This window comes from Tarenaya hassleriana, unplaced genomic scaffold (assembly GCF_000463585.1).
Source record: "Tarenaya hassleriana unplaced genomic scaffold, ASM46358v1 Cleome1, whole genome shotgun sequence".
In the NCBI taxonomy this organism is placed as follows: domain Eukaryota; kingdom Viridiplantae; phylum Streptophyta; class Magnoliopsida; order Brassicales; family Cleomaceae; genus Tarenaya; species Tarenaya hassleriana.
The window spans coordinates 8,544,084-8,567,423 of NW_010960187.1; the positions used below are offsets into that span (position 1 = coordinate 8,544,084).

General features: G+C 34.3%; 4 protein-coding genes across 10 annotated transcripts; 2 read left to right on the forward strand and 2 right to left on the reverse strand.

Annotated features, from left to right (window-relative positions):
- Nucleotides 1-1,136: 1,136 nt before the first annotated feature.
- LOC104819786 (pentatricopeptide repeat-containing protein At1g59720, chloroplastic/mitochondrial) lies at nucleotides 1,137-4,695 on the reverse strand. 6 transcript variants are annotated; one of them, XM_010550056.2, is made up of 3 exons: nucleotides 2,777-4,695; nucleotides 2,494-2,649; nucleotides 1,137-1,506 (listed from the first exon to the last, which is right to left on the reverse strand). In XM_010550056.2, the coding sequence occupies exon 1, from the start codon at nucleotides 4,651-4,653 to the stop codon at nucleotides 2,794-2,796; it is 1,860 nt and encodes a 619-aa protein (XP_010548358.1). In that variant the 5' UTR covers nucleotides 4,654-4,695; the 3' UTR covers nucleotides 1,137-1,506; nucleotides 2,494-2,649; nucleotides 2,777-2,793. The 6 variants fall into 6 exon arrangements, with proteins under 6 accessions (XP_010548358.1, XP_010548342.1, XP_010548366.1 ...); XM_010550040.2 differs by having other exon boundaries at nucleotides 2,494-2,654; XM_010550064.2 differs by having other exon boundaries at nucleotides 2,508-4,695.
- A 732-nt stretch (nucleotides 4,696-5,427) lies between these two features.
- On the forward strand, nucleotides 5,428-7,414 carry LOC104819822 (dnaJ homolog subfamily B member 1). The gene is made up of 2 exons (XM_010550083.2): nucleotides 5,428-6,237; nucleotides 6,645-7,414. Exons 1-2 carry the CDS (start codon nucleotides 5,654-5,656, stop codon nucleotides 7,093-7,095), a joined length of 1,035 nt encoding a protein of 344 aa, XP_010548385.1. The 5' UTR covers nucleotides 5,428-5,653; the 3' UTR covers nucleotides 7,096-7,414.
- Nucleotides 7,415-8,286, reverse strand: LOC104819831 (thioredoxin H7). Its single transcript, XM_010550095.2, has 3 exons — nucleotides 8,025-8,286; nucleotides 7,750-7,875; nucleotides 7,415-7,660 (listed from the first exon to the last, which is right to left on the reverse strand). Exons 1-3 carry the CDS (start codon nucleotides 8,220-8,222, stop codon nucleotides 7,529-7,531), a joined length of 456 nt encoding a protein of 151 aa, XP_010548397.1. The 5' UTR covers nucleotides 8,223-8,286; the 3' UTR covers nucleotides 7,415-7,528.
- A 9,868-nt stretch (nucleotides 8,287-18,154) lies between these two features.
- LOC104819840 (protein NRT1/ PTR FAMILY 4.3) lies at nucleotides 18,155-23,269 on the forward strand. 2 transcript variants are annotated; one of them, XM_010550115.2, is made up of 5 exons: nucleotides 18,155-18,444; nucleotides 18,841-19,058; nucleotides 20,659-21,105; nucleotides 22,098-22,225; nucleotides 22,305-23,269. In XM_010550115.2, exons 1-5 carry the CDS (start codon nucleotides 18,285-18,287, stop codon nucleotides 23,137-23,139), a joined length of 1,788 nt encoding a protein of 595 aa, XP_010548417.1. In that variant the 5' UTR covers nucleotides 18,155-18,284; the 3' UTR covers nucleotides 23,140-23,269. The 2 variants fall into 2 exon arrangements, with proteins under 2 accessions (XP_010548417.1, XP_010548409.1); XM_010550107.2 differs by lacking the exons at nucleotides 18,155-18,444; nucleotides 18,841-19,058 and adding an exon at nucleotides 20,006-20,218.
- The last annotated feature ends 71 nt before the right edge of the window (nucleotides 23,270-23,340 follow it).

Below are 23,340 nucleotides of genomic sequence, written 5' to 3' on the forward strand. Positions count from 1 at the left end.
GGTGCTTGGATTTGACCGTTAAATTTGTTCTTTCAAATCCATTTTCTTATTTTTTATTAATTTTTTTAGAATTTTTTTTTTGGGATTTTAAGACTGCACCAAAACCAAGTTCAAAATTTTTTGAACCTAAATACCTCAACCCAAAACCCCTTTTTTTAGGACCGAACCAGGTTTCGGGTCAAAATTGATACCCTAATGAAAGGTTCAAAAAAAGGTCATAAAGAGTTAGTGGAGAAAGTGAATAATAAACACATTCATCATTTAATTGAAAAAAGTGGATGATGATCATGTGGAAAGCTGTTGTACAAGTTATAAGAATAGAAATACCAGGTTTTGACAAAAAAAAAAAAAAAACTCCATCCAATTTTAAAAATATCCAACAATAAAATATGTACATTTGTATATATACATATATTTATGTATATATGTATATGTATATTTGATATCTATGTCTTAATTTATTTCAAACATTTATTAAATTTTAGAAATACTTATTTTTTAAATAAAAAAATTATGACGTACAAAATTTTTACCAGATGCTAATGACGTACCACCATTGATTATTTAGCTACGCATAGAAAAGAGTAAAGATTTCAGTTCTTATTTTGGTATAAAACAGCCCTCGCCCTCATCTGAGAAGAATGCAGATTTTGGGACATGTAATAAGATAGCTTTCCCCGTACCATCTGTTAGGACTTGAGACATATCAGACATCTCTTACCAAGATCATAATTTCCCATTCAGACAGAGAGATTCAAACAGGGAAGAGCACTTACAAGATATGAATCTTTAAGATACACAGGCAAAACACCAACCTAAAAAAAAATCAATATATATTTCAAGCACAAGAGAGCTTAATCTGAAAAACATTACCATCGCCAGATGAATTTGAAGCATATTGATTCATCAAAAAGTTTGAAAGGGTGAACTCTTGCATTAGAAATCACAACTCTCATCCAGTTCTTGAACCGACAAAGACAAGAGATAGAAAACGGAAGATATGGAAACCAGACATTCCTTGGACGAACAAAACTGACAACTATTGTCAGGTGCAATATGAATGCGTACGTACCTCACCACATTTGATCGATGATGTCAGATGATTTCTGCTAGTTCTTGTTAAAAGCTAATACATAAAACACATAACCAATTCCATCACACTATAACAATAACGAGAGCTAATGGCACTGCGTCTCATGGAGCAAATAAGAAAACAAAACCACTGAGGTAATATCGACTTCAAAAAATAACAGAACCCTCTATTTTGCATCTCATTTGGAAATGCAGATGTTTCAGAACATGTAACACATAGCATTCCCATTCCAGGGTCTCTTTACCCATTATTCCCAAATTCCCAATAGAACAGACCATTTTCAATTATGTTCTGGTACATGTAACAAATAGCCTTCTCATTCCATGGTCTATTTAGCTATTATTCCTAATAGCACAGACTATCTGCTTGCATCTCACTTGCGAATGCAGATTTTTTGCATTATGTTTCAGGACCTGCAAGAAGATAGCATTCTCATTCCATGTCAGTTTCACCATTATTCCCAATTAACAGATCATCTCATTTGAGAAAACATACTTTTGCATTATGTTTCCGGACATTTAACAAATAACGTTCCCATTCCACTGTCCATTTAGCCATCATTCCCAATGGAACAAACCCTATATTTGCATCTCATTTGAGAATACAGATGTGTCATTATATTTCGGGATATGTCATAGATAGTAGGGGTGGGCATTCGGTTCGGGTATTTCGGTTATTAACCGAACCGCCCGATATATACCCGAACCGAACCGAACCGAATAAAATTAAATAACCGTTTGGTTATGATTTTTTAAAATCCGAAATAACCGAACCCGAACCGAACCGATTAAAAATTATTAACCGTTTGGTTATAAATTTTTATAAACCGAATTAACCGAATCCGAAACGAACCGTTTATATATCTTCATTTATATATATTTATATACATATATGAATGTTTATATTCTTGATTTAATCATTGTTTTATTATATTTTAAACGCATTTTATCATTGTTATTATTGTTTTTAAAGTTTGTGTGATATAAACATTAGAAAAAAAACGATCTTTATTTATTTAATAGTTTTATATCAAAATATAAAATTTAGATATTATTATTTTATATGTTTAAATAATTATGATAATATTTTATATTATATTTTATTTGAATATTTTTAATTATTAATGAATTGATTTTTTAAATATTATAAGCGAACCGAAACCGAATTGAACCGAATCTTTATTTGGTTATAATGGTGTCGGTCTCGAATGGCTTGACATAGATTGCATCAGCCACAACAACTGTTACTGTGTGGTTCTGCGAGGCTGAAGAAGAGCTCGCGCGTTAATTAGCTGTAAAAAGGTATGTGTCTGTTCATACCAAAGTACGTACCCATATCAGGTAATCGTATCCAATCAAATCGAATTTAGAGGTTGGAAACTATAATCACTGGCATGGTACCTCTAATTTCCGACCTGTGCTCCTGTTGTTTTGCGTCTTGAAGCTCTGATTCTGCTACCAGTTGGTATCCTCAAAAAACGTGACTCCTTTCTCTGCATCTCTCGCCATTTTTCTGTGTTATATCTAACCCTGTCCTGCCTCTGATAATGGTGTCCTCTGTTCTGCAGAGAATGTAGCTGAATTATCTAATAAGCTGAGTTGTGGAATGAAAATGTATTATAGTTTATCTGCTGAATCCAGTGCTGATATTCTTCAGATTCCTCTGTTTCTGCAACAAAGGTACCTTGCCAGTCTGCAGCATCACCAGTAATCTGAACAAGAGCAGGACCCATCTTTGAAATGGTGGAATCGAACACGATCTCTCACTATGATTTCAGTCTCGAAGACTCCTGAGATCAGTTTAGTCACCTCGTGGCAATCGCTGCATACCCGTAGATTCTTGAAGACACGGATTGGAGCACCGGGTTTCGAGTTTATCAGACCAAATGCTATGGCAAGCCTCTCACTGTGGAGCCTGAGGGAATTCTCCTTGCTATCATCATCATCATCATTACACACATCTACCAATGGAGCTTGTGACTGATCTGGTGAATACCCAACAGATTTCAGCTTCTCCTCGATCACATTCAACTGTTTATATATCTGCTCTGTTTCAGGATGGGATGTGTCTCCCGCGAAAAATTCATGGGAAATGCCGTTTATCTCTATGGAACTGCATCCGGGTTCTTTCGTGATTCCCTGATCAGTCATTAGTTTCCGGACAATTCCAACTTCGTTCCACCTGCTAGCCGACGCATAGACTCTAGACAACAGAACGTATCCGCCACTGTATCCACTATTGATGCTTTCATTCTCTTCCCCTGTTCCGATGATTCGTCTGGCAATTTTTTCGCTTAGCTCAACAGTTCCACCCTTTTTGCTACAAGCATCAAGAAGGCTTCTCCAGACCACGGCATCGGGTTTCATGGGCATATTCTTCACCAGGTCAAGAGCCTCGGTAATAAAGCCTGCACGAGCAGAAAGATCTACGATACAACCGTAATGCTCCAACACAGGTTTAATGTTGTAATCTCTGACCATCGCGTCGAAATACTCTCGTCCTTCTTTCACCATGCCTCTGTGATTGCACGCGCTCAGAACCCCGACAAATGTTACTGCATTCGGTCTCAAGTCCCCGCCTTTCACCATGCGAGTGAAACAATCCAGAGCTTCCTCAGCTTTTCCGTGCATAGCAAACCCTAAAATCATCGAGTTCCATGTAGCTACATCACATTTCAGCATCCCCTGGAAAACCTGCTCAGCCATTTTCGCTGACCCGCATTTGCAGTACATATCTATCAACGAGTTCTTGATCAGAACATCCATTCCAGCATCGACATCACATTTTCGCAACAGAAAGGCGTGTGCCCAGATACCGAGTGGTAAAGAACCGAGACCAGCGCAAGCACTAAGAACACTTTGCATAGTATAACCATCAGGTTCGAAAGTTCTCTGCATCTGTCTGAACAGTTCCAACGCAGAATCGTATTCCCCGACCCGAACCAACGCATCGATCATCGCATTCCACGTAACAGCACTTCTCTCCGGCATTTCATCAAACACCTTCCGCGCTAAATCCAAGCATCCACATGACCCGTACAAATGAATCAAACCGTTGTTCACGTACACATCCGAGCTCAACCCATGTTTCAGAATCTGACAATGCACCTGTTTCCCTTCCGGCAAACCGAAAACATAAGCGCAAGCCTTCAACACAAACGGGAAAGTATGCTTATCCGGTCCTGTATCCCCTGTCTCCAACATGGTCTTGTAGAGTAGCAAAGCTTCTTCCTTCCTCGCGACATCGTGAGCACAAGCTCTGATGAGAGTGTTCCACATGAAGGAACTAGGTTTTTCGATCGTGTTGAAGACCCTAAAAGCGTAATTGAGATCGGAGAATGAGAAAGAAGAGAGGTGGAGGATTTTTCCGTAGAGGAAGAGAGTAGCGTGGTTGCGAGGGAAAGTGGTGCGGAGAGTGAAGGCATGTAGTTGCTTCAGACAGGAAATGTCAGTACACTGTTCCAAGAGACTGAGAATTCGGCCGTGGTGGTGGACGCCGGCGGCGGAGGAGGTTGGTCGGAGATGGGGAGAAGTTAGTGTTGGCGCGAGAGCCATGGACATGGTTATGCTTCGAAGAAACTCTGGTGGGGAGGATGAGGTCCTTAGATATTTTTAGATTTCCGTCTAATTTAAGGAAAACAATATCTGATAAAAGTTTTAATTAGAGTTCATAAAAAATCATATATTTTTTAAATATATTTAATTTTTCCAATATATATATATGAGATATTTTTATGATATTTTTACAAATGTTCTCTATTTATAAAATTATCGAAAGTTGAATAAGAGGATTTTTTTTTCCAAAAAGCTTATATTATAAAAATATTTCTAAATTCAATCTTTTTTATTTGGTGCAAAAAACAAAAAATTTAATTATTAAATTACAAATTAACCATTAGATTAAAGTTTAAATATTTAAACCAAGAAAAATGACTATATACAGAAAATTTGAGATATTCCCACTAATTCCTAATTAAAAAAACGGTGTTACTACAATGAATTGAATTCCATTATTATTATTATTATTATTATTATTATTATTGGGAATATTTCCTATAATATCATAAACTCTAGAATATTATTATCTTATGCTTTCTATGCTAATATTTGTGCTTAATGTTAACGAAAATGATCTTTTCAAAATTAGAACATAGCGGTTGTAGTTAACAGTTATATCTTGTTTGACTTTTATAAACAGCAAATCTGACGAAGCAATTAACGGAGTTAATCTCTGACAAAATTATAGTACAACCATAGTTATTAATTGCAGGTTAAGATGCCACGTGGCACTGACGTCTAATTTTTGTTCCGTTGGACTTTAGCGCGTTCTGCTTGTCATGTTCTACCTTACACGCACTCCACTCTCTTCCTTCTCATCACGCCTTCTCTCTTCTCCTTCGCCTTTTCTGTCGAAGAAATTTTCTCGGAAAATCTTCGAATCCGATTCGATTTTTCTGCCGATTTCAAGTTGGTGCATTTGTTTGTTTGTTTTTAATTTTTCCGGGAACATTCGGGTCGGGATTTTTTTTTTTGGACTGTTTCGCCGGAAGAGGAAGATTCGATGGGGGTCGATTACTACAATGTCCTGAAGGTGAATCGCAATGCGAGCGACGATGATCTGAAGAAATCGTACCGGAGATTGGCGATGAAATGGCACCCAGACAAAAACCCCAACAGCAAGAAAGAAGCGGAGACCAAATTCAAGCAGATCTCCGAGGCTTACGACGTGCTCAGCGACCCTCAGAAGCGCCAGATCTACGATCGATACGGCGAGGAGGGGCTTAAGACCGCCGAGCTCCCCACCGCAGCTGAGACGGCGGCGCAACATCGGAGTTACTCGTCTGGTAATGCCGGGTTCCGGTATTATCCGCGGGACGCGGAGGATATCTTCACGGAGTTTTTCGGCGCTTCGGGAGCTGCGTTCGGCGGAGTGGGCAGTGTCGGCAGCGGCGGAGGAGGAGGGGGAAGCGGGAGGACCCGCGGAGGAGGAGGCGGCGGCGGCGGATTCAGAAGTGCGGAGGCTGGGAGTCAGGCGAACAGGAAAGCTCCGGCCATCGAGAGCAAATTGGCTTGTACCTTGGAGGAGTTGTACAAGGGTGGGAAGAGAAAGATGCGGATTTCTCGCGTTGTTCCCGATGATTTTGGGTGAGTATTTCTTCGATTTCTCTTGATCACTTTGAACACCATTGACTAATTCCTGGCAGTAGCTTCCATTAGTTTGGTAGATATTCATCACTCTTAGAGAGAATTTCTGGGGGGAAATTCTTGAAATGCCTGTGGTCAGAAACAAATAACCAGATGGTACTGTGGGTTTTCAGAACATAGCTCATGGCTCATCTCTATGATTCAATTCATGATCCAATGTCACAAATGTAGAATTATCGACTTGAGATTAGCCTCTGTATCTGTTCTTGTTTATGCTGTGAGTCTATACCCTCATGACAAAACCAAGCAAGTCAAACTTGCTGAGCTGAATGAAGTTTTCAGTGACTGATGTTGTGGTAGATATACATGAACTGAGATTCTATCACCTGATCATGTCTTTCTTGCAGAAAGCCAAAGACTGTGGAGGAGATCTTGAAGATAGACATAAAGCCGGGCTGGAAAAAGGGCACGAAGATAACTTTCCCGGAGAAAGGCAATCACGAACCCGGATTCACTCCAGCTGATCTCATATTCGTGATAGATGAGAAACCCCACTCGGTATACAAAAGAGATGGGAACGATCTGATCGTGGAAAGAAACGTCACTCTCCTGGAAGCACTAACCGGTTTCACCCTTACCCTAACAACACTGGACGGGAGAAACCTGACCATCCCGGTTCTTGATATCGTGAAACCAGGTCGAGAGATCGTCATCCCTAACGAAGGAATGCCCATCTCCAAAGACCCCTCCAAGAAAGGAGACCTCAAGATCAACTTCGAGATCGTGTTTCCGTCGAGGCTAACGGCAGAACAGAAGTCAGATCTGAAGAGAGTGCTCGGTGGGAAGGATGACAACTAAGCTTCTCCAGGCAAAAGTCTCTCCAGATTCAGCATTTGACACAGACAGCTCGATTCGGGTCAGTGTACATACATCTATATATACATACATACATCGAGATTCACTTCTTGTTTATCGAAGGGGCTGCTGCCAAGAACAAATGAAGAAAGTTTGGACTTTTGGATTCGTGTACGTATTCTTTCGAATAAGGAGAAAACTTGTGTCTCAAGGCAAAGACAGAAAGTGGAAAAGAGCAGCCCCCTTTCGATGTGTTGTACTATGGATGCTTCCAACTATATGTTGTATTATGGATTTTTTTTTTATAAATGTTTACACAATATGATTAAAGTATTCATAACCCATTGATAATCACCAACAAAACAAAAATACACCAAAAAGAACATTTGAGGGGAAAAAAATAGAAGCTGATGATGATGATGATGATGATGATGATTCAGACAGAGTGTTTGTCAATCTTGTTCACGAGTTCGTCTGGTTTGGCTCCGACAACTCTATCAATCTCCTCACCTCTCTTGACAAACACAAACGCCGGCAGCACATTGGCATTGTATGCTCCTGCCACATCCTACATAACAATTTACAAAACTGTATGTAAATAATTAATGATGACTTCGTGTCATAGAGAGATGTGGAGTACTTGGAATGGATTTTTACCATTAATCTGTCCACGTCAACCTTCAAAAACACAACTTTCTCTGCGTACTTAGCCGCAAGCTCCTGGACTTTTGGGTCCATAGCTTTGCAAGGTCCGCACCATGCAGCAGTGAAATCAATCACCAGCTTTGTTCCCAAACCCAAACAAGCCAAACAAATAATCAGCAAAACACATCCATATATATGTATATGTATATGTATATGTATATGTATATGTATGAACAAAATCATTCATCTATTGAAAGAGAGATTTCATTTGGCCAAAAAAACAATACCAATTTATCGGTGATTTTCACGGAATCAAAGAGAGATCTCCATTGCCTTCTGGATTGGATCTCTGTAACCGAAGATCTCTTAGCCTCCATTGGTGTATGAACATCATGATGCACGTACGATGCATTAGCACCCATTGCAGCGTCGTTGCTCTCTTGGAAGATTCTGAATGCAGAGAAGTTTCTCTTCCTAATGTACATATAGAGAGAGAGATGAAAGGAAATCTATGGTTTGATGGTGGAGGAGGAAGAGGGGGGGCTTAAATAGATTTCATTTGAAATGGAATACGATTCAGCCTGAAGCCCTTTATAGAACTAGAGGCCGCGGCTGTAATTCCAAGAATAAAAGAATTTTGTCCATTTATTATTTTATTTTAATCCCTCTTGTTGAAAGAAAAATCATTTCGATATTCGCCACTATTGCAATAACAAAATAATATTTTTTACAAAAAAAAAAAATTGAAAAAGGAAAAACAATTTACTGGCCACTCTCTAAATAATGAACATTTATTATCCTTTATCTATATCGAATCAAAATTGTTTCGCTGAATAATAATAATAACTTACTTTAATTTAATTTAGTTATCGAAATGATTGATAAAGATAAAAATAAATAAAAATTAGAGAATTTAGATTGATGTATATTTTAATATTATTCTTCAAGAAGATGAACATTGATGCGAAGAAAAAACCATTTGCCGCTGCTAAATTGCTAATCATACTCAAACGAAAAATACCACTTCAATTTTATTAATTTGTTTTTATTATAAATTATTCCATATTCTTTTCACTACGTACACATCATAAAGAATATATTAGCTTTCGTCGGTCCTTTTTTTTTCATATTAGACGCGTAAACACTTTGTTTTGAAGTTGAACTCTTGTATTTTAATTCAAACACAAATTCTATTTTGTTCGGAGTGTATATATTGGATGATATAGACATTCTATGTATTAAATCACATTTTTCGGTTCGAGTACAATTTTTATATTCACATATTGGGTATGTAAATAAATAATCATTTTTTTCTTCTAATTTGGGATAAACTAATTAATCGTATTGTAATTAGAGATAATGGGATCATATATTTAATAATCCATGGCCATAATTAATATCATTATAAATTATCTTCTTTGTAACGTCACCTCACCATATCTTTTAACATGTTTTTCGAAAAAATACTTTCTAAAAGATCACTCAAACGATCATATTTAACTTGGAATTTTTTTCAAAATATATAATCGAAAAGTTAGATACATCTTACGAATAATTCAATCAATTCTTTTAAGTTATCATTGTCTATATAGTCTCATATATATATATATATACACAATTCTTAGATCTATTTCATTTCGATTCGTTCGATTCATCTTGTAACTCTTCTACCTACTACTTAGAATGCTATCAAAAACCGATCATAGAAGATATGATCCAATATATATGGTATAAGAATATATTCGGTGTTAACTACATATATATTATGATTTCTCTCTTTGGCAAAAGAATGCTTAATGCTGGCCGCAGAATGAAATTATTCCTAGGCCAACTGGCATTGATTCTTAGTTTTGCCCGCAAACAAGAGAATACTGTTCCATGCAACTTTAAACCCATTTTTATTACATAATTAAAATATACACGACTATTCAATTATAGTTTATAATAAAGATTCAAATTAAATTTATGTTTCTGTAATGGTTATTATTCAAGTGTTTTCATTTTTTGCCCACGAGAATTGATTTTATTTCCTCTTTTTTTTTTTTTGGACATCCCAGTCGAAAATAGAGCTTAAAAAACATAGGAGTATTATCAAAAGAAAAGTTCTTATTAGGTAATTAAAAATTGTCTTATATGTAATTGGTTACATTTTAATCCACATGATCACATCCTATAGGCTTCACCAATGTATGGTCAACACGTGTATTTGATTGCTTGCATATATATATATAATACAATATGAGATTATGGTTATGGTTATAATCCAATATGATCCGGTTAAGAGGATTTGCCACTTAACCACAAAATACAGGAAAATTAATTGGACAAATTAAACTTGAGTTGCAAAATCCGGAATTTGCAGCTTGGGCTGAGTTTGGGCCAACGCTCAAAACTCTAAGAAGTTCGGCCCATTGGCTGTCGTTCCATTCAATTTGGTCTTTACAATTTGTTTGTATAATACTACAATCCTTTTTTTTTTAATGAAAATAATACTATAATCTTGTTATTATCATATATATATATATATATATATATATATATATATATTTGAAAGATTTTATTGTCTTCCATTAATTCAAAGATCCATTGCATCACGGGTTTTAAATTTTTTATGTTCGTTGAACCTGTCAATCTATTTATTAATTTACACACGTGTGTGAGTATGCATGCATCTTGACAATTTTAATTTTTAACACGTGTGTGTGTGTGTAGAGTCACAAGAATATGTAATTATGTATTTGGATACGTATGTCTAAGATATACAATGAAAAAAAATTATAATGAATTTTTTATTGAAAATCAAATCCGAAAAAAAAATACAAATCGAAAATTTTAAATCTAAAAATGACTGAAACTAACGGTTGAAAAACCCGAAATATCAATAGCTATACAAGATTCTGGTTTTGGCAAAGGTAGATATTTTAGCAGTCTTTTCTCACAACATTGACACAGCAGGTAAACATCGTTCAAAATTCTTTCCAAATATTACTTATGATAGTGGAGTCATGGCTAATCATGGATTTTTTTTAATCGAATATCTTAGACGGAAATCAAAACTAATCATAAAAATCGTCAAAGTTTATGTAAATATACATCTCCAAATTATAGGGTTCGAACTCTGGGTGGGACAAACGTTAAGCACTCTCGGATGAATTATCCAGATTTCGATATAACAATTCCGACATTTATTTTCAATTAAACAAAAAAACGTATCATTAATATATACTTTAAAATCCCCTAAAAATTCTTGAAAAAAAAACTAATAGACAATTTCAAGAAAGTCATTTTATGCATCATTCTTTTTTTTTTTGTAAATTTCATTGATTTTATTTTCTAGATATTGAAATTAAGCCTTTTGTATGTTGGAATAGGGATGAAATCCACAACAATAAAGGTACAAAAAAAATCGAGGCAATAAGATTTTACCTTTGCAACTTTTTTCAAAATCGGAATCCCAAGAATCCAGCATCCACTATGTCATGTCCATTTTTTCACGCTGTCCACTTGTTCCTATCGGATCCAATTCTCCACACAAAAAAAAAAAAAAAAAAAATTAAAGTATGATCCTTTGGTAAAAACAACAATCGGTTTTCTAGTTTTAATAATTTGTGAATAATAAAATTACTTTGTATTTTTTATATTAAATAAATTCACGTCATTTAACAAAACTCCTAACCATTCAAACATGTAAGTTTTTTCCCCTAAATTCCCACCCTATTGGGTTAATTTAATTGCATTGGAATTTTCACTGTCTATATATGTAAGGCCTATACATATATATATATATATATATATATATATATAATCTATGATGATTTCAATAGTAGATTTCGAGTAATTAGTGGACGTCAGCTTTATTACTTGATTGACCTCTCTTTTTTGTGATAGCTCATATAAAAAAAGGTCAACGGCTTTGACTTTTTTTTATATGTTTCTATAGTTTTCTCTAGAAGTGAATTGCCCAAGAAGAAAAAAGTCGAAATCCTTAAATGAATCAATCAAAAAAATTAAGTAATGAAAAATAAAACCATATATATATATATATAATTTATATATATAAATATATATAATACCCGAAAAACCCCCACCATTGATTATTAATGTAAAAATCTCTAAATTATAGTGCCAAGATATTCAAACTATCCAACTCCTTTTAACGTTTGATTCACACAACAAAACTACAACATTATAAGATATATTTGTGTAATTAACTCAAACAACTGAATTTTTTTTATATGCATGCATGATCATTGATGTAGATTAGTAGATATTTATCTTTAAGTTTGGACTAGTTTTTATCTTCATATAAAATATTTAAAATTTAAAAGTTCATAAATTAGGATTTCAGTCAATAACTTCTATTAAAAAAATTGGGAAGAAAATTCCATTTATATACTGAAAATTACATCTAAAAAACAGAAGAACTACCATATAAAAAAGATCAATTTTTTTAATCCAGAGTTTCTAAAAGATCATATATATATGTATGTATGTATGTATGTATGTATGTATGTATGTATGTATATGTTAAAAAAGTCAAAAGGGAAAAAACTGAAGTCAAATGGGGCACTTACGTCGAAAGCATCGAACACTTACATGTGCCGACGGAGGAAATTCTCCCCAATGTCATTCCAGTTTTTTATTTTTATTTTTATTTTTATTTTTCTCTCTTTATTATTGGTTTTTTTTATATCATATTCAATTGCAAAGAACAATACTTTCGGATGCAAAATTTATTTTACATTAATAATCAAAATATGCAGAATTTCTCACTCAGCCAAAGATGCAAACTTTATTAAATATGCAGAATTTTTCTTATACCTAATAGAATATTTATTAAATAAAATATATTTTTAGACGAACCAGACCTGCGGATTAGGTTGCTGGTTTTATTATATACTTATGTTTTAAACAAAAATAATTGTATATTCTACGAAAGAAATAAATGTCTTTTTATTACAGAAATAAATAATTTAAAAAGCCTGCAGAAGAAGTATATTCTTGGGACAAGAAGTCATGTAATAATAACAATGGATTAATAATAAATGTTTCTCCCATCCCATCAAAACTTAGGTTTTTCTCCATTTAGGACATTATAGGCTTTGGACCTGCTGCATCACACGTCATCCTTTCTTTATCTACTAGTAATTATTAAGAAATTGTCCATAAATTTTTTTGACAAATAAAAATTGTAATAATATAACATAAAAAAAGGCATTTAATTTCTATTTTGGCACTCACACAACTAACTCGTCATCGTCATCAACATCATCATCATCATCATAATCGCCTTTTGAAGAATTTTGTGCAGCGAATTGTAGCCATTCAAATGCGAGAGCGAATTTTGGCTTTTTACAGCACACACACACATATGGATCGCTTCACCACTTTCCTTCGATCAAAATACCGACGAACTAAAATCGCCCAAAACGAATATAGGGGAACATTGGTACGCAGATTTTGAATTGGGGAATTAGGGTTTTGAAATATCAATGAATTAAAATTATATGTTTATTCAGTTATCATATTATTTTTTACTGGTTTTAACTTGAGATTTTTAAGATAGAGGTAGCTATATATATATATATATATATATTTAATTTTCATGGAAAAAATTATCTCTGTATATATGTTTTATAGTTTTTAACTTAACAAAAAAATAAAAATTCAAGGCGTTTTATATCCGGAGAGAGGTTACATGACCATTGGAGTACTAGAGATATACTCCCTTTCCATATGATAATTGTTTTTTTTTTAAATTTTATTGTTTGAGAAAGTTTAAAGTAGATCGTATGTCCAATCGAAATTGGAATATTATCTAATCGTTAGAATTTTATATTAATAACCTAAAAAAGTGCAAACAACATGGTACATATATGTATCTTATCCACACACATATATTCATGTTTTGATATAATAAATCATGTGAGAGTTACTTAGAAAAATCAAAATCGCGACAACCCTTGTTTGAGTTTTGTGACGTGGATTTTTCTTTACCCACATAACACAAACCTACCAAACATTTAAATAAAAAAATGAGAAAAAAATATGGTGTATCGATAAACTCAGATGCATCGATTCTGAAAGGTCCCCTCATCTCAAAGAAAAAGGTGATTGATTGTGAGTCTCATATATATATATATATATATAAAATTGATTTCAATGTTGTAATATTGATGTAAATTACATTCCACAACCACAATAATAAAATTCTAGATATATATCGCGGAAAAGTTGTAAGGTATATGAAATGATTGCTTTCTAAAATATAAACAGTATGACCCAAAAAAAATACCATATGATTGTGACTTAGTGAGAATATGAATATGTGCATGTAGAGCTATCTAAACCAATAACTCACATTTTCATGTAAATATCAAATATCACTATTTTGATAAATATATCATATTTGTAGAAATATAAAATTATGGAAATTAAATAAGAAAGAAAGACAAATAAAAAGGAACAAAATTACTTTTATTGCTATATCTCTTCTTCTTGTTACATTATAATGAAAATAATTCATATAATTATAGGAAAATTTATTGAAAGAAACAAGGAAATAAATGTACGAAATAAACAAATAAGAAAAAATATAATTGACACGATATATATTTTATTCTTGATTGATGTTATGTCTTTAATTATTATCAATCATATCAAATCTCCATATTTTGTTTATATTTCAACAATATTTACATACATATTTCAAGTTTCATCTATATTTTAGAATTTGTAATATATTTGATTCGGATTCTATCAATTTGAATTTAGAAAAGTAATATTCAATTGATTTTAGATAGGATTTCGATTTGAATCCTTGTTATGTAGTATTCAATTTGGGGTTATTTGATTTTGAATACCAAAAAGTAAATTACATGCCTTTGGTATAGCACTAGTACATCCAACAGTTCCATTTAGAATTTAATAAATCAATGCCAATAAATATTATAATAATGTATGGAGATACTCTTTGGACTTACTTTGTGAATTTTCAAATTTTTTTTTTTACTTTTGGTAGTGGCTCACATTCTGCCATATTTGACCTGTTATTATTTTATACCACAAATGATGCTATATCAGATTCGATATTACATCTTACAGGTAAATAAACGTAATCGGAACTTATTTTTTTATTTCAATATATTTTCTTAAAATAAAATTATGCGAGTACACATGTATATACTTTTTTTTTTTTATTTGGTATCTTTGTGACATGCACGATGGGTCCCATGAAGAATGTAAATAGGGTTAGGGCAAAAGTCTACAACCACTATGCGTCATTGCCTCTCGCCCTCATTAAAGCAAACATCCTTTTCCTTGTACTTGTGAATCCAACCCTCGCCAATTCTCTCTCTCTCTCTCTCTCTCTCTCTCTAAACAAAAACATTATGCAAGAGCCTTTTCCGATGCATTGAACTTGGAAATGGATCACTTCTCTCTAGCTTTTTCACCGACCAACCAATTAGCAATAGCCACTTGTCACACATATCCATTGGTCAAATCTATAAAATGGAAATATAGATATACCCTATATCTCTCTTGGTCTATATTCGAACATTTATTTTTAATTAATTAGATATAGGCTTTCATAGATTTAGTATATGCTCGTTTAAAATTGTTAGGGTTTATGTTTTTGTAATGGTGAGGGTATATGACCAAAGTGCAAATCATGTCAAGCTCTTATATATACTTCCATCTACCTACATATTATTTTTTGTTACATATCATGCTATATATATATATATATTTCCCTAGGATTTGTGCCATGTTTTATTAATACCTTTTGTGTTTCACTTAATCTCTTTTAAAAGCTCCAATAAACCAAAGCAAATAATTTTAATAAATAATAAAAATTCCCTAATAAAATTATTTTCTTAATTTTTTTATATTGCCGCCTTACTTTAGTAAAGAATGTTGACAATCTTGAATAGCTCACGAGGAGTTGACCAAGGTTTGAAAAATAAAGATTTGGGGATTTGCCCTTGCGGGGGTGTTTGAAGGATATATGTACGTGCGGGTAATAATGGATTTTATAATTTCTTCATTGAAGATATATCGAGTTGGATATATAGATTTCGTAATTTAAAAATAAATAGATTTTTATAAATGTCTAAAATTAAATATTCCCATAAATCACAATATGCATCCACACGTATTGCTTATAAAAGAGTCTCATACGAGGACATTTCCCAAGCCCACAAAGATACAATAAACAAAAAGGAAAGACAGAAGCGAGTCTTACTTGAGTGCGTGCCTTTATAAATAAAAAATAATGTATTTTGGACTTCCAACGGCCAAAAATACATAAATAGCTGCAATTTCCGTCATCTTTGCCACGAAAAGTAATTCAAATAATTGTTTTTTTTATTGCATATATTGTGGACCGTTTAAATAATAATTATATTAAGGTTAGTCATCAACTTCCTACTATATATATAAACCTAAACAAAACTGAAATTTCATATACGAAAATGTAAAAGACGAATAATTACTGCTGGGATATGAAAAATAAAATCCAGGAATGCTTCGGCGGCAGTTGAAATTATCATTCACTCTTAATATTACTCGTATTTAAATAAAATTTAATTAAGAAAGTAAGCATGATTAATGTTTTTACGACAATGTCATAAACATGTCGTCTCCCTTTATTGTATTCACACCGACATGCTTTTTCTTTACTGCTTCCGCTTTGTTTTCACCCATTCTCAAAATCAAACATGATATTGTTCTCTCTCTTGCATTTATTTATTTATATTTTAATTTAAAACGCCTAAATTGATTTCATGAAACCTCATCATTGCATCGGTTCAGTGCAGCAAACACCATACCTAATTCTCCACGAGATTATTTCTTCCTTACAGTATATATAAACTAATTAATTAACAATTCTTCGAATATTCTAAGGGCTTCCAGCACAAATTATTCCGAGAGTCTCGCTAATAATAATAAGGGATGGATATATATATGACAAATTTGGACTGCCGATTAGTTCTATTTCGGATTGGATAATAATAAGGGATGGATATGTATATATGACAAATTTGGACTGCCGATTAGTTCTATTTCGGATTGGATAATATATAAAATTTATCTTTAATTAAACGAAAGAAAATTCGATTTTATATTCTGTCTGTTTTTTTTTTCTGTATCATTCGAAAGGATATCAGCAAATTTCATAAGAAATCGTGGGGAATAATTAATGTTGTCATCTTTCACTTCTGTCAAAAGGTATAACTTTTTCTCTAAACAGAAATTTGTATAACCAAACATGTTTTTTCCCATAAATTATAAAGCATAAATTTGTCCTTATCCAGATAATCGCGTGTGGATATATTGCATACATATATACATACATATACATATATAAATTAAAGTAAGATATATAATATTTGTTAGGAGAGAAATTAATGTAGATTGTGGAGCCAAATTACAACACTCGAATGTCGAAAGCTTACCAACAAAGACGCAATCCACGAGTGTTTTTTTTTGGGAGAATGTGGAACGAGGCGAAAGTAAAAAAAAAAAAAAAACTAAATTAACAAAAAATTTTTTTGTCTTCCTATCATATAGTGACATGAAATTTCTGAATTTAGAAAGAGAGACTAAAATATCAAAATTGCAGGAAGTTAAAAAAAAAAATCAATATCATACTATTTCCATCGAAATTTCATTGGTGTATAAATATTGACGTTTTTTTTAATCTTTTTCACCTATTAATCAAAATAGAATTCGAATCTTATATCATAAAAAAACAATAATTATATAATTGATCTACATGACAGAAGACTTAAATGATGGTTAAACATACAACTAATCAACATTTATTGCCAACAATAAAGTAATGTACAAATTAAAATTTAGTGCTAAAAATAAATAAATACACCGGGTTTTAATTAATAATATATCACTCCGATTGTCAATTTTATGGAGTTTCATACCAAAAAAAAAAAAGACAAGAAGGCAAACGTGGTCCCTCAATTTATTTTTAGATGGTCCGTCGTGAATATTCCTAGAATGTTTTTTTTTTTAATATTTGATACTTGTATTCCGACTCCGCATCATTTAAATTCACAAAACACGAGAATGATTTTGTTATTCGAAATCCAAATGATATCGTTAAAGTCCACTTTAATACAATTTTCATTGATATTTTCTAACACTAAAAAATTTAACCCATTTGTTATAACATCAGAAAATTTATTCAAGACATTTTTTAATTTAATGGTGGAAGCGAAATAGACACAGTAAAATGGTTTATCGGAAAGCATAGAAAGTGCGTGTGGGGTTTAATTACGAAATTGACACGGAGGTTTCGTTTTTGCGTAGAATCTTGTGAAGGCGCTATACGTATGGCAAAGTCAGCGGGTTTTTGCCTTCTCTGTCTCTTTATAAATTTGGGACAATAACCCACTTGTTGTCCCAAACTCAGAGACTAAGCACATCTATCGTTCTTGTCCCCTCGATCTCTCTTTTCTCTCTCTCTCTCTCTCTCTCTGTCTCTCGGTTTCTTCACAGAGGATTTGGTTCAGTGGGTCTGTGCGGAGATGGGAGAGAGATCATCAAGGCAAAGCAACAAATTCGATGAAGAGATTAGTGGTGGTGAAGTGAATTGGAGTGTGGTTGAAGAAGACTGCGTCGATTGGAGAGGAAAACCTTCTGACCCTGACAAGCATGGTGGCATGAGAGCTGCTTTCTTTGTTCTTGGTACTCTCTCTCTCTCTCTCTCTCTCTCTCTCTCATAATTCATGAAAATATTTCGGCTAAGTATGAAATCGGATTATATGTTGGATGAAGGCACTAGATTTAGCATCTGAATCGACACATGGGTCTCTAGGGTTTGATGCTGATCAGATGTAAGAAAAACCAGATAGTTTTTACCGTACTATGAAGAAAAACCATGTCCTTAGAATCACTGTTATCAGGTCTGAACATGAGGACAGCTTTTTCACGTTGTTTGGTTTGCCGGCTTTTTGATGCTTTGTTGTTGTTACGTCATGCTGCTATATATATATATATATATAGATATATATTCCATACTTTATATACGATTTCTGTAAATTTAATTTAATTTTGTGGAAAATACACGATTCGATGGATCAGGACTGCAAGCGTTCGAGATAATGGGGATCGCGGCCGTAGGGAACAACCTCATAACGTATGTGATAAATGAGATGCATTTCCCGCTGTCTGAAGCCGCAAATATTGTCACCAATTTTGTCGGTACCATATTCATATTGGCCCTCCTCGGCGGCTATCTCGCCGACACCTTCCTCGGAAGCTTCTGGACTATTCTCATCTTCGGCTTCGTCGAACTCTCGGTATATATATATATATATATATATATATATTCACAATTCATATATATCTTCTTATTCCTTTGATATCTGATCTATATATACATCTATATCTATGCATGTGCATGTGCGTATATAATCATGAATATGTGTGGGGGTGAGCTTGTATATACGTCTCTTGTAACAAGTATATGAGTGCTTTTGTTCATGCATATGTCATGGTATGCTCATATATGTATGTGCACGCCGGTACGTATATAAAGAAAAATATCCTATGTACTGTGCATGCATACGAAATGATGACAAATATCATGCATGGAATGCTCTCATATACGTCTCTCTTGTACAATTTTACGCATATATGCACGTACACACGCGTATATACAGAAAATATCTTATGCATACGATACGAACGATGTACTGAACAATTGGGGATTGACATATACATATATATATATCAACAGGGATTCATACTACTGTCCGTACAAGCGCATCTGCCACAGCTAAAACCACCAAAGTGCAACCCGATGATGGCGGCAGAACAAAACTCGTGCGAAGAGGCAAAAGGGTTCAAGGCGATGATATTCTTCGTGGCGATCTACTCATAATTCATGAAAATATTTCGGCTAAGTATGAAATCGGATTATATGTTGGATGAAGGCACTAGATTTAGCATCTGAATCGACACATGGGTCTCTAGGGTTTGATGCTGATCAGATGTAAGAAAAACCAGATAGTTTTTACCGTACTATGAAGAAAAACCATGTCCTTAGAATCACTGTTATCAGGTCTGAACATGAGGACAGCTTTTTCACGTTGTTTGGTTTGCCGGCTTTTTGATGCTTTGTTGTTGTTACGTCATGCTGCTATATATATATATATATATAGATATATATTCCATACTTTATATACGATTTCTGTAAATTTAATTTAATTTTGTGGAAAATACACGATTCGATGGATCAGGACTGCAAGCGTTCGAGATAATGGGGATCGCGGCCGTAGGGAACAACCTCATAACGTATGTGATAAATGAGATGCATTTCCCGCTGTCTGAAGCCGCAAATATTGTCACCAATTTTGTCGGTACCATATTCATATTGGCCCTCCTCGGCGGCTATCTCGCCGACACCTTCCTCGGAAGCTTCTGGACTATTCTCATCTTCGGCTTCGTCGAACTCTCGGTATATATATATATATATATATATATATATTCACAATTCATATATATCTTCTTATTCCTTTGATATCTGATCTATATATACATCTATATCTATGCATGTGCATGTGCGTATATAATCATGAATATGTGTGGGGGTGAGCTTGTATATACGTCTCTTGTAACAAGTATATGAGTGCTTTTGTTCATGCATATGTCATGGTATGCTCATATATGTATGTGCACGCCGGTACGTATATAAAGAAAAATATCCTATGTACTGTGCATGCATACGAAATGATGACAAATATCATGCATGGAATGCTCTCATATACGTCTCTCTTGTACAATTTTACGCATATATGCACGTACACACGCGTATATACAGAAAATATCTTATGCATACGATACGAACGATGTACTGAACAATTGGGGATTGACATATACATATATATATATCAACAGGGATTCATACTACTGTCCGTACAAGCGCATCTGCCACAGCTAAAACCACCAAAGTGCAACCCGATGATGGCGGCAGAACAAAACTCGTGCGAAGAGGCAAAAGGGTTCAAGGCGATGATATTCTTCGTGGCGATCTACCTGGTGGCGTTAGGGAGCGGCTGCGTGAAACCGAACATGATAGCTCATGGCGCCGATCAATTCCCTCGGGCCCACCCTAAACAATCGAAACGCCTCTCTTCTTACTTCAATTTCGCTTATCTCGCATTCTCGATCGGCGAGCTCGTCGCCCTCACGCTTCTCGTCTGGGTCCAAACGCATTCGGGAATGGACGTCGGGTTCGGAGTCTCTGCTGCCGTCATGGCGATGGGTCTCGTCAGTTTGGTTGCGGGCACTATGTATTATCGCAACAAACGTCCGAGCCGAAGCACCTTCACTCCCATTGCTCAAGTAAGTTCCGATCTTTTCTTTGTGTGAACATATATATACATGTGTGTGTGTGTGTGTGTGATTGGTAATTTAATTTGATTTCGATTTATTTTCGGTGATCTGTTGGTTATATATAATCCTTATTATATCCTTAATTATTCCGTGTCTGGAGCAAAAATTCACATAAAAAAATAATCTAACCGAATTAAACTGATACAATATAATTGATAACACATATATTTGGTTTAAGATATATGTGGTTCTAGTGGGTGCAAGCAATCCTTTTGGATACAGGATTTACTTTTTCATATAAAACAAAGGCACGTGATTTGAAATGTTTCTTGAGCTGTCGGTTCACGGTTTCATGGCATGAGATTTGTAAGATTATTTTTTTTCTAACAATGTTTTAGTATATAAACACTATCGTATTCTTGCAAGTTTCTATATATACATATATACATGTATTCAGATCTAAATTGGACCCTCCAAATAAGCATAGTTGACTCATGCCTCTTGCTGGGTAATTAGTTAATTAATTCACTAAAAAAAATTAAAAGGTTGATTATATATATATATATATATATGATTGTTTTATTACAAATTGGATAAAATAAACAAATCGCATTTGGTGGCTAAGCTAATCACGACTCTTTTCTAAATGGATTTGATTATTGGATTTTGCTCCTCAATCGGTTGTCCAACTTTGTTTCCTTATAATCATTACAAATTATTATTAATATTTTTTTTTCTCTTATTGGCCCTTCTTCTTAATCAATCCGATATCTACTTACATACACGTGTTACACACACATATATATAAATATTATATTATATACCGTATTGAATTTATATGTTAATGGAATGTGTGAATACCCTACTCGAGTTTTCTAAAAGCATGATGGAAGATTCCGCATATTCAGCTTTTCTAATTCATACATATCACACACACAATATATATTTGTATATATAATTATAAAAATAATAACGATGTGGTGGTGTATAAAAAAATAAAGGTAATAGTGGCTGCAATGTTGAAAAGGAAGCTAGTTTGTCCCTCTGACCCAAGGATGCTTCACGGAAGCCTTCATCTCTCAAACGGCGTCGTTCCCTCTCCCACTTTCCCTTACACTCCTCGTTTCAGGTTATCCTTTCTCTCTTTATCTTTATATATATATATATATTTCTAATTATTAAACGACATATGATTGATATTAATCCAGGTTCTTGGACAAGGCATGCATAAGAACACAAGACGGGAACACAAAGGAGAGCTCATGGAGGCTATGTACGGTAACACAAGTGGAACAAGTGAAAACCCTAATCTCACTTGTCCCGATCTTTGCATGTACAATCATCTTCAACACAATCTTGGCTCAGCTTCAGACATTCTCAGTCCAACAAGGAAGTTCCATGGACACTCATCTCACAAATTCCTTCCGCATCCCTCCCGCCTCTCTCCAATCCATTCCTTACATTATGCTCATCTTCCTCGTCCCGATCTACGACTCTTTCTTCGTCCCCTTCGCCCGAAAAATCACGGGCCACGACTCGGGACTTCCCCCTTTGGCAAGAATCGGTATCGGCCTCTTCCTCTCGACGTTCTCGATGGTTTCAGCTGCCTTGCTCGAGAAGAAACGTCGGGATACCGCCATTTTTGATGGCAAAACGCTGAGTATCTTTTGGATCACTCCTCAGTTCTTGATCTTCGGGTTGTCGGAGATGTTTACGGCCGTAGGGCTGATCGAATTCTTCTACAAGCAATCAGTGAAGGGCATGGAAGCTTTCTTGATGGCCTTGACGTATTGTTCATATTCGTTCGGGTTTTACTTGAGTTCGGTTCTCGTTTCTGTTGTGAATAAGGTTACTTCGTCCTCACGCAACGCAGAGGGCTGGCTGTCGGAGAATGATCTCAACAAAGACAGGCTTGATTTGTTCTATTGGCTTCTCGCCGTTCTTAGCCTCTTGAACTTTGTTAACTATCTCTTTTGGTCTCGATGGTACGTCAAGTCTTCCAAGACCAACAACGATGTTGTCGGAGACGATAACTTAGCCTAATTAATGCATGTTAATGTACATATATATATATATATGTTGTATCCAATTAATGTACTCCGGCATATATATATATATATATATATATAGTTTGATGAATGTTGTTCCTAATTAGTTTCCCTGGTCTCTATAATTCGTGTACTCCTTTAATTTACAACCCTAGTTGAATATCATATGCTTCTATTTCTATATATATACACGTTT

What these genes read in the sequence shown, in the direction of transcription:
- LOC104819831 (XM_010550095.2), bottom strand. Translation starts at nt 8,222, where the DNA reads ATGTACATTAGGAAGAGAAACTTCTCTGCATTCAGAATCTTCCAAGAG. An exon ending in TGAAAATCACCGATAAATTG is followed by an intron (nt 7,876 to 8,024) that starts GTATTGTTTTTT and finishes TTGGGAACAAAG; the next exon opens with CTGGTGATTGATTTCACTGC. An exon ending in TTGACGTGGACAGATTAATG is followed by an intron (nt 7,661 to 7,749) that starts GTAAAAATCCAT and finishes ATTGTTATGTAG; the next exon opens with GATGTGGCAGGAGCATACAA.
- LOC104819786 (XM_010550056.2), bottom strand. Translation starts at nt 4,653, where the DNA reads ATGTCCATGGCTCTCGCGCCAACACTAACTTCTCCCCATCTCCGACCA.
- LOC104819840 (XM_010550115.2), top strand. Translation starts at nt 18,285, where the DNA reads ATGGGAGAGAGATCATCAAGGCAAAGCAACAAATTCGATGAAGAGATT. An exon ending in TCGGCTTCGTCGAACTCTCG is followed by an intron (nt 19,059 to 20,658) that starts GTATATATATAT and finishes ATATATCAACAG; the next exon opens with GGATTCATACTACTGTCCGT. An exon ending in CCTTCACTCCCATTGCTCAA is followed by an intron (nt 21,106 to 22,097) that starts GTAAGTTCCGAT and finishes AAAAAAATAAAG; the next exon opens with GTAATAGTGGCTGCAATGTT.
- LOC104819822 (XM_010550083.2), top strand. Translation starts at nt 5,654, where the DNA reads ATGGGGGTCGATTACTACAATGTCCTGAAGGTGAATCGCAATGCGAGC. An exon ending in GTTGTTCCCGATGATTTTGG is followed by an intron (nt 6,238 to 6,644) that starts GTGAGTATTTCT and finishes TCTTTCTTGCAG; the next exon opens with AAAGCCAAAGACTGTGGAGG.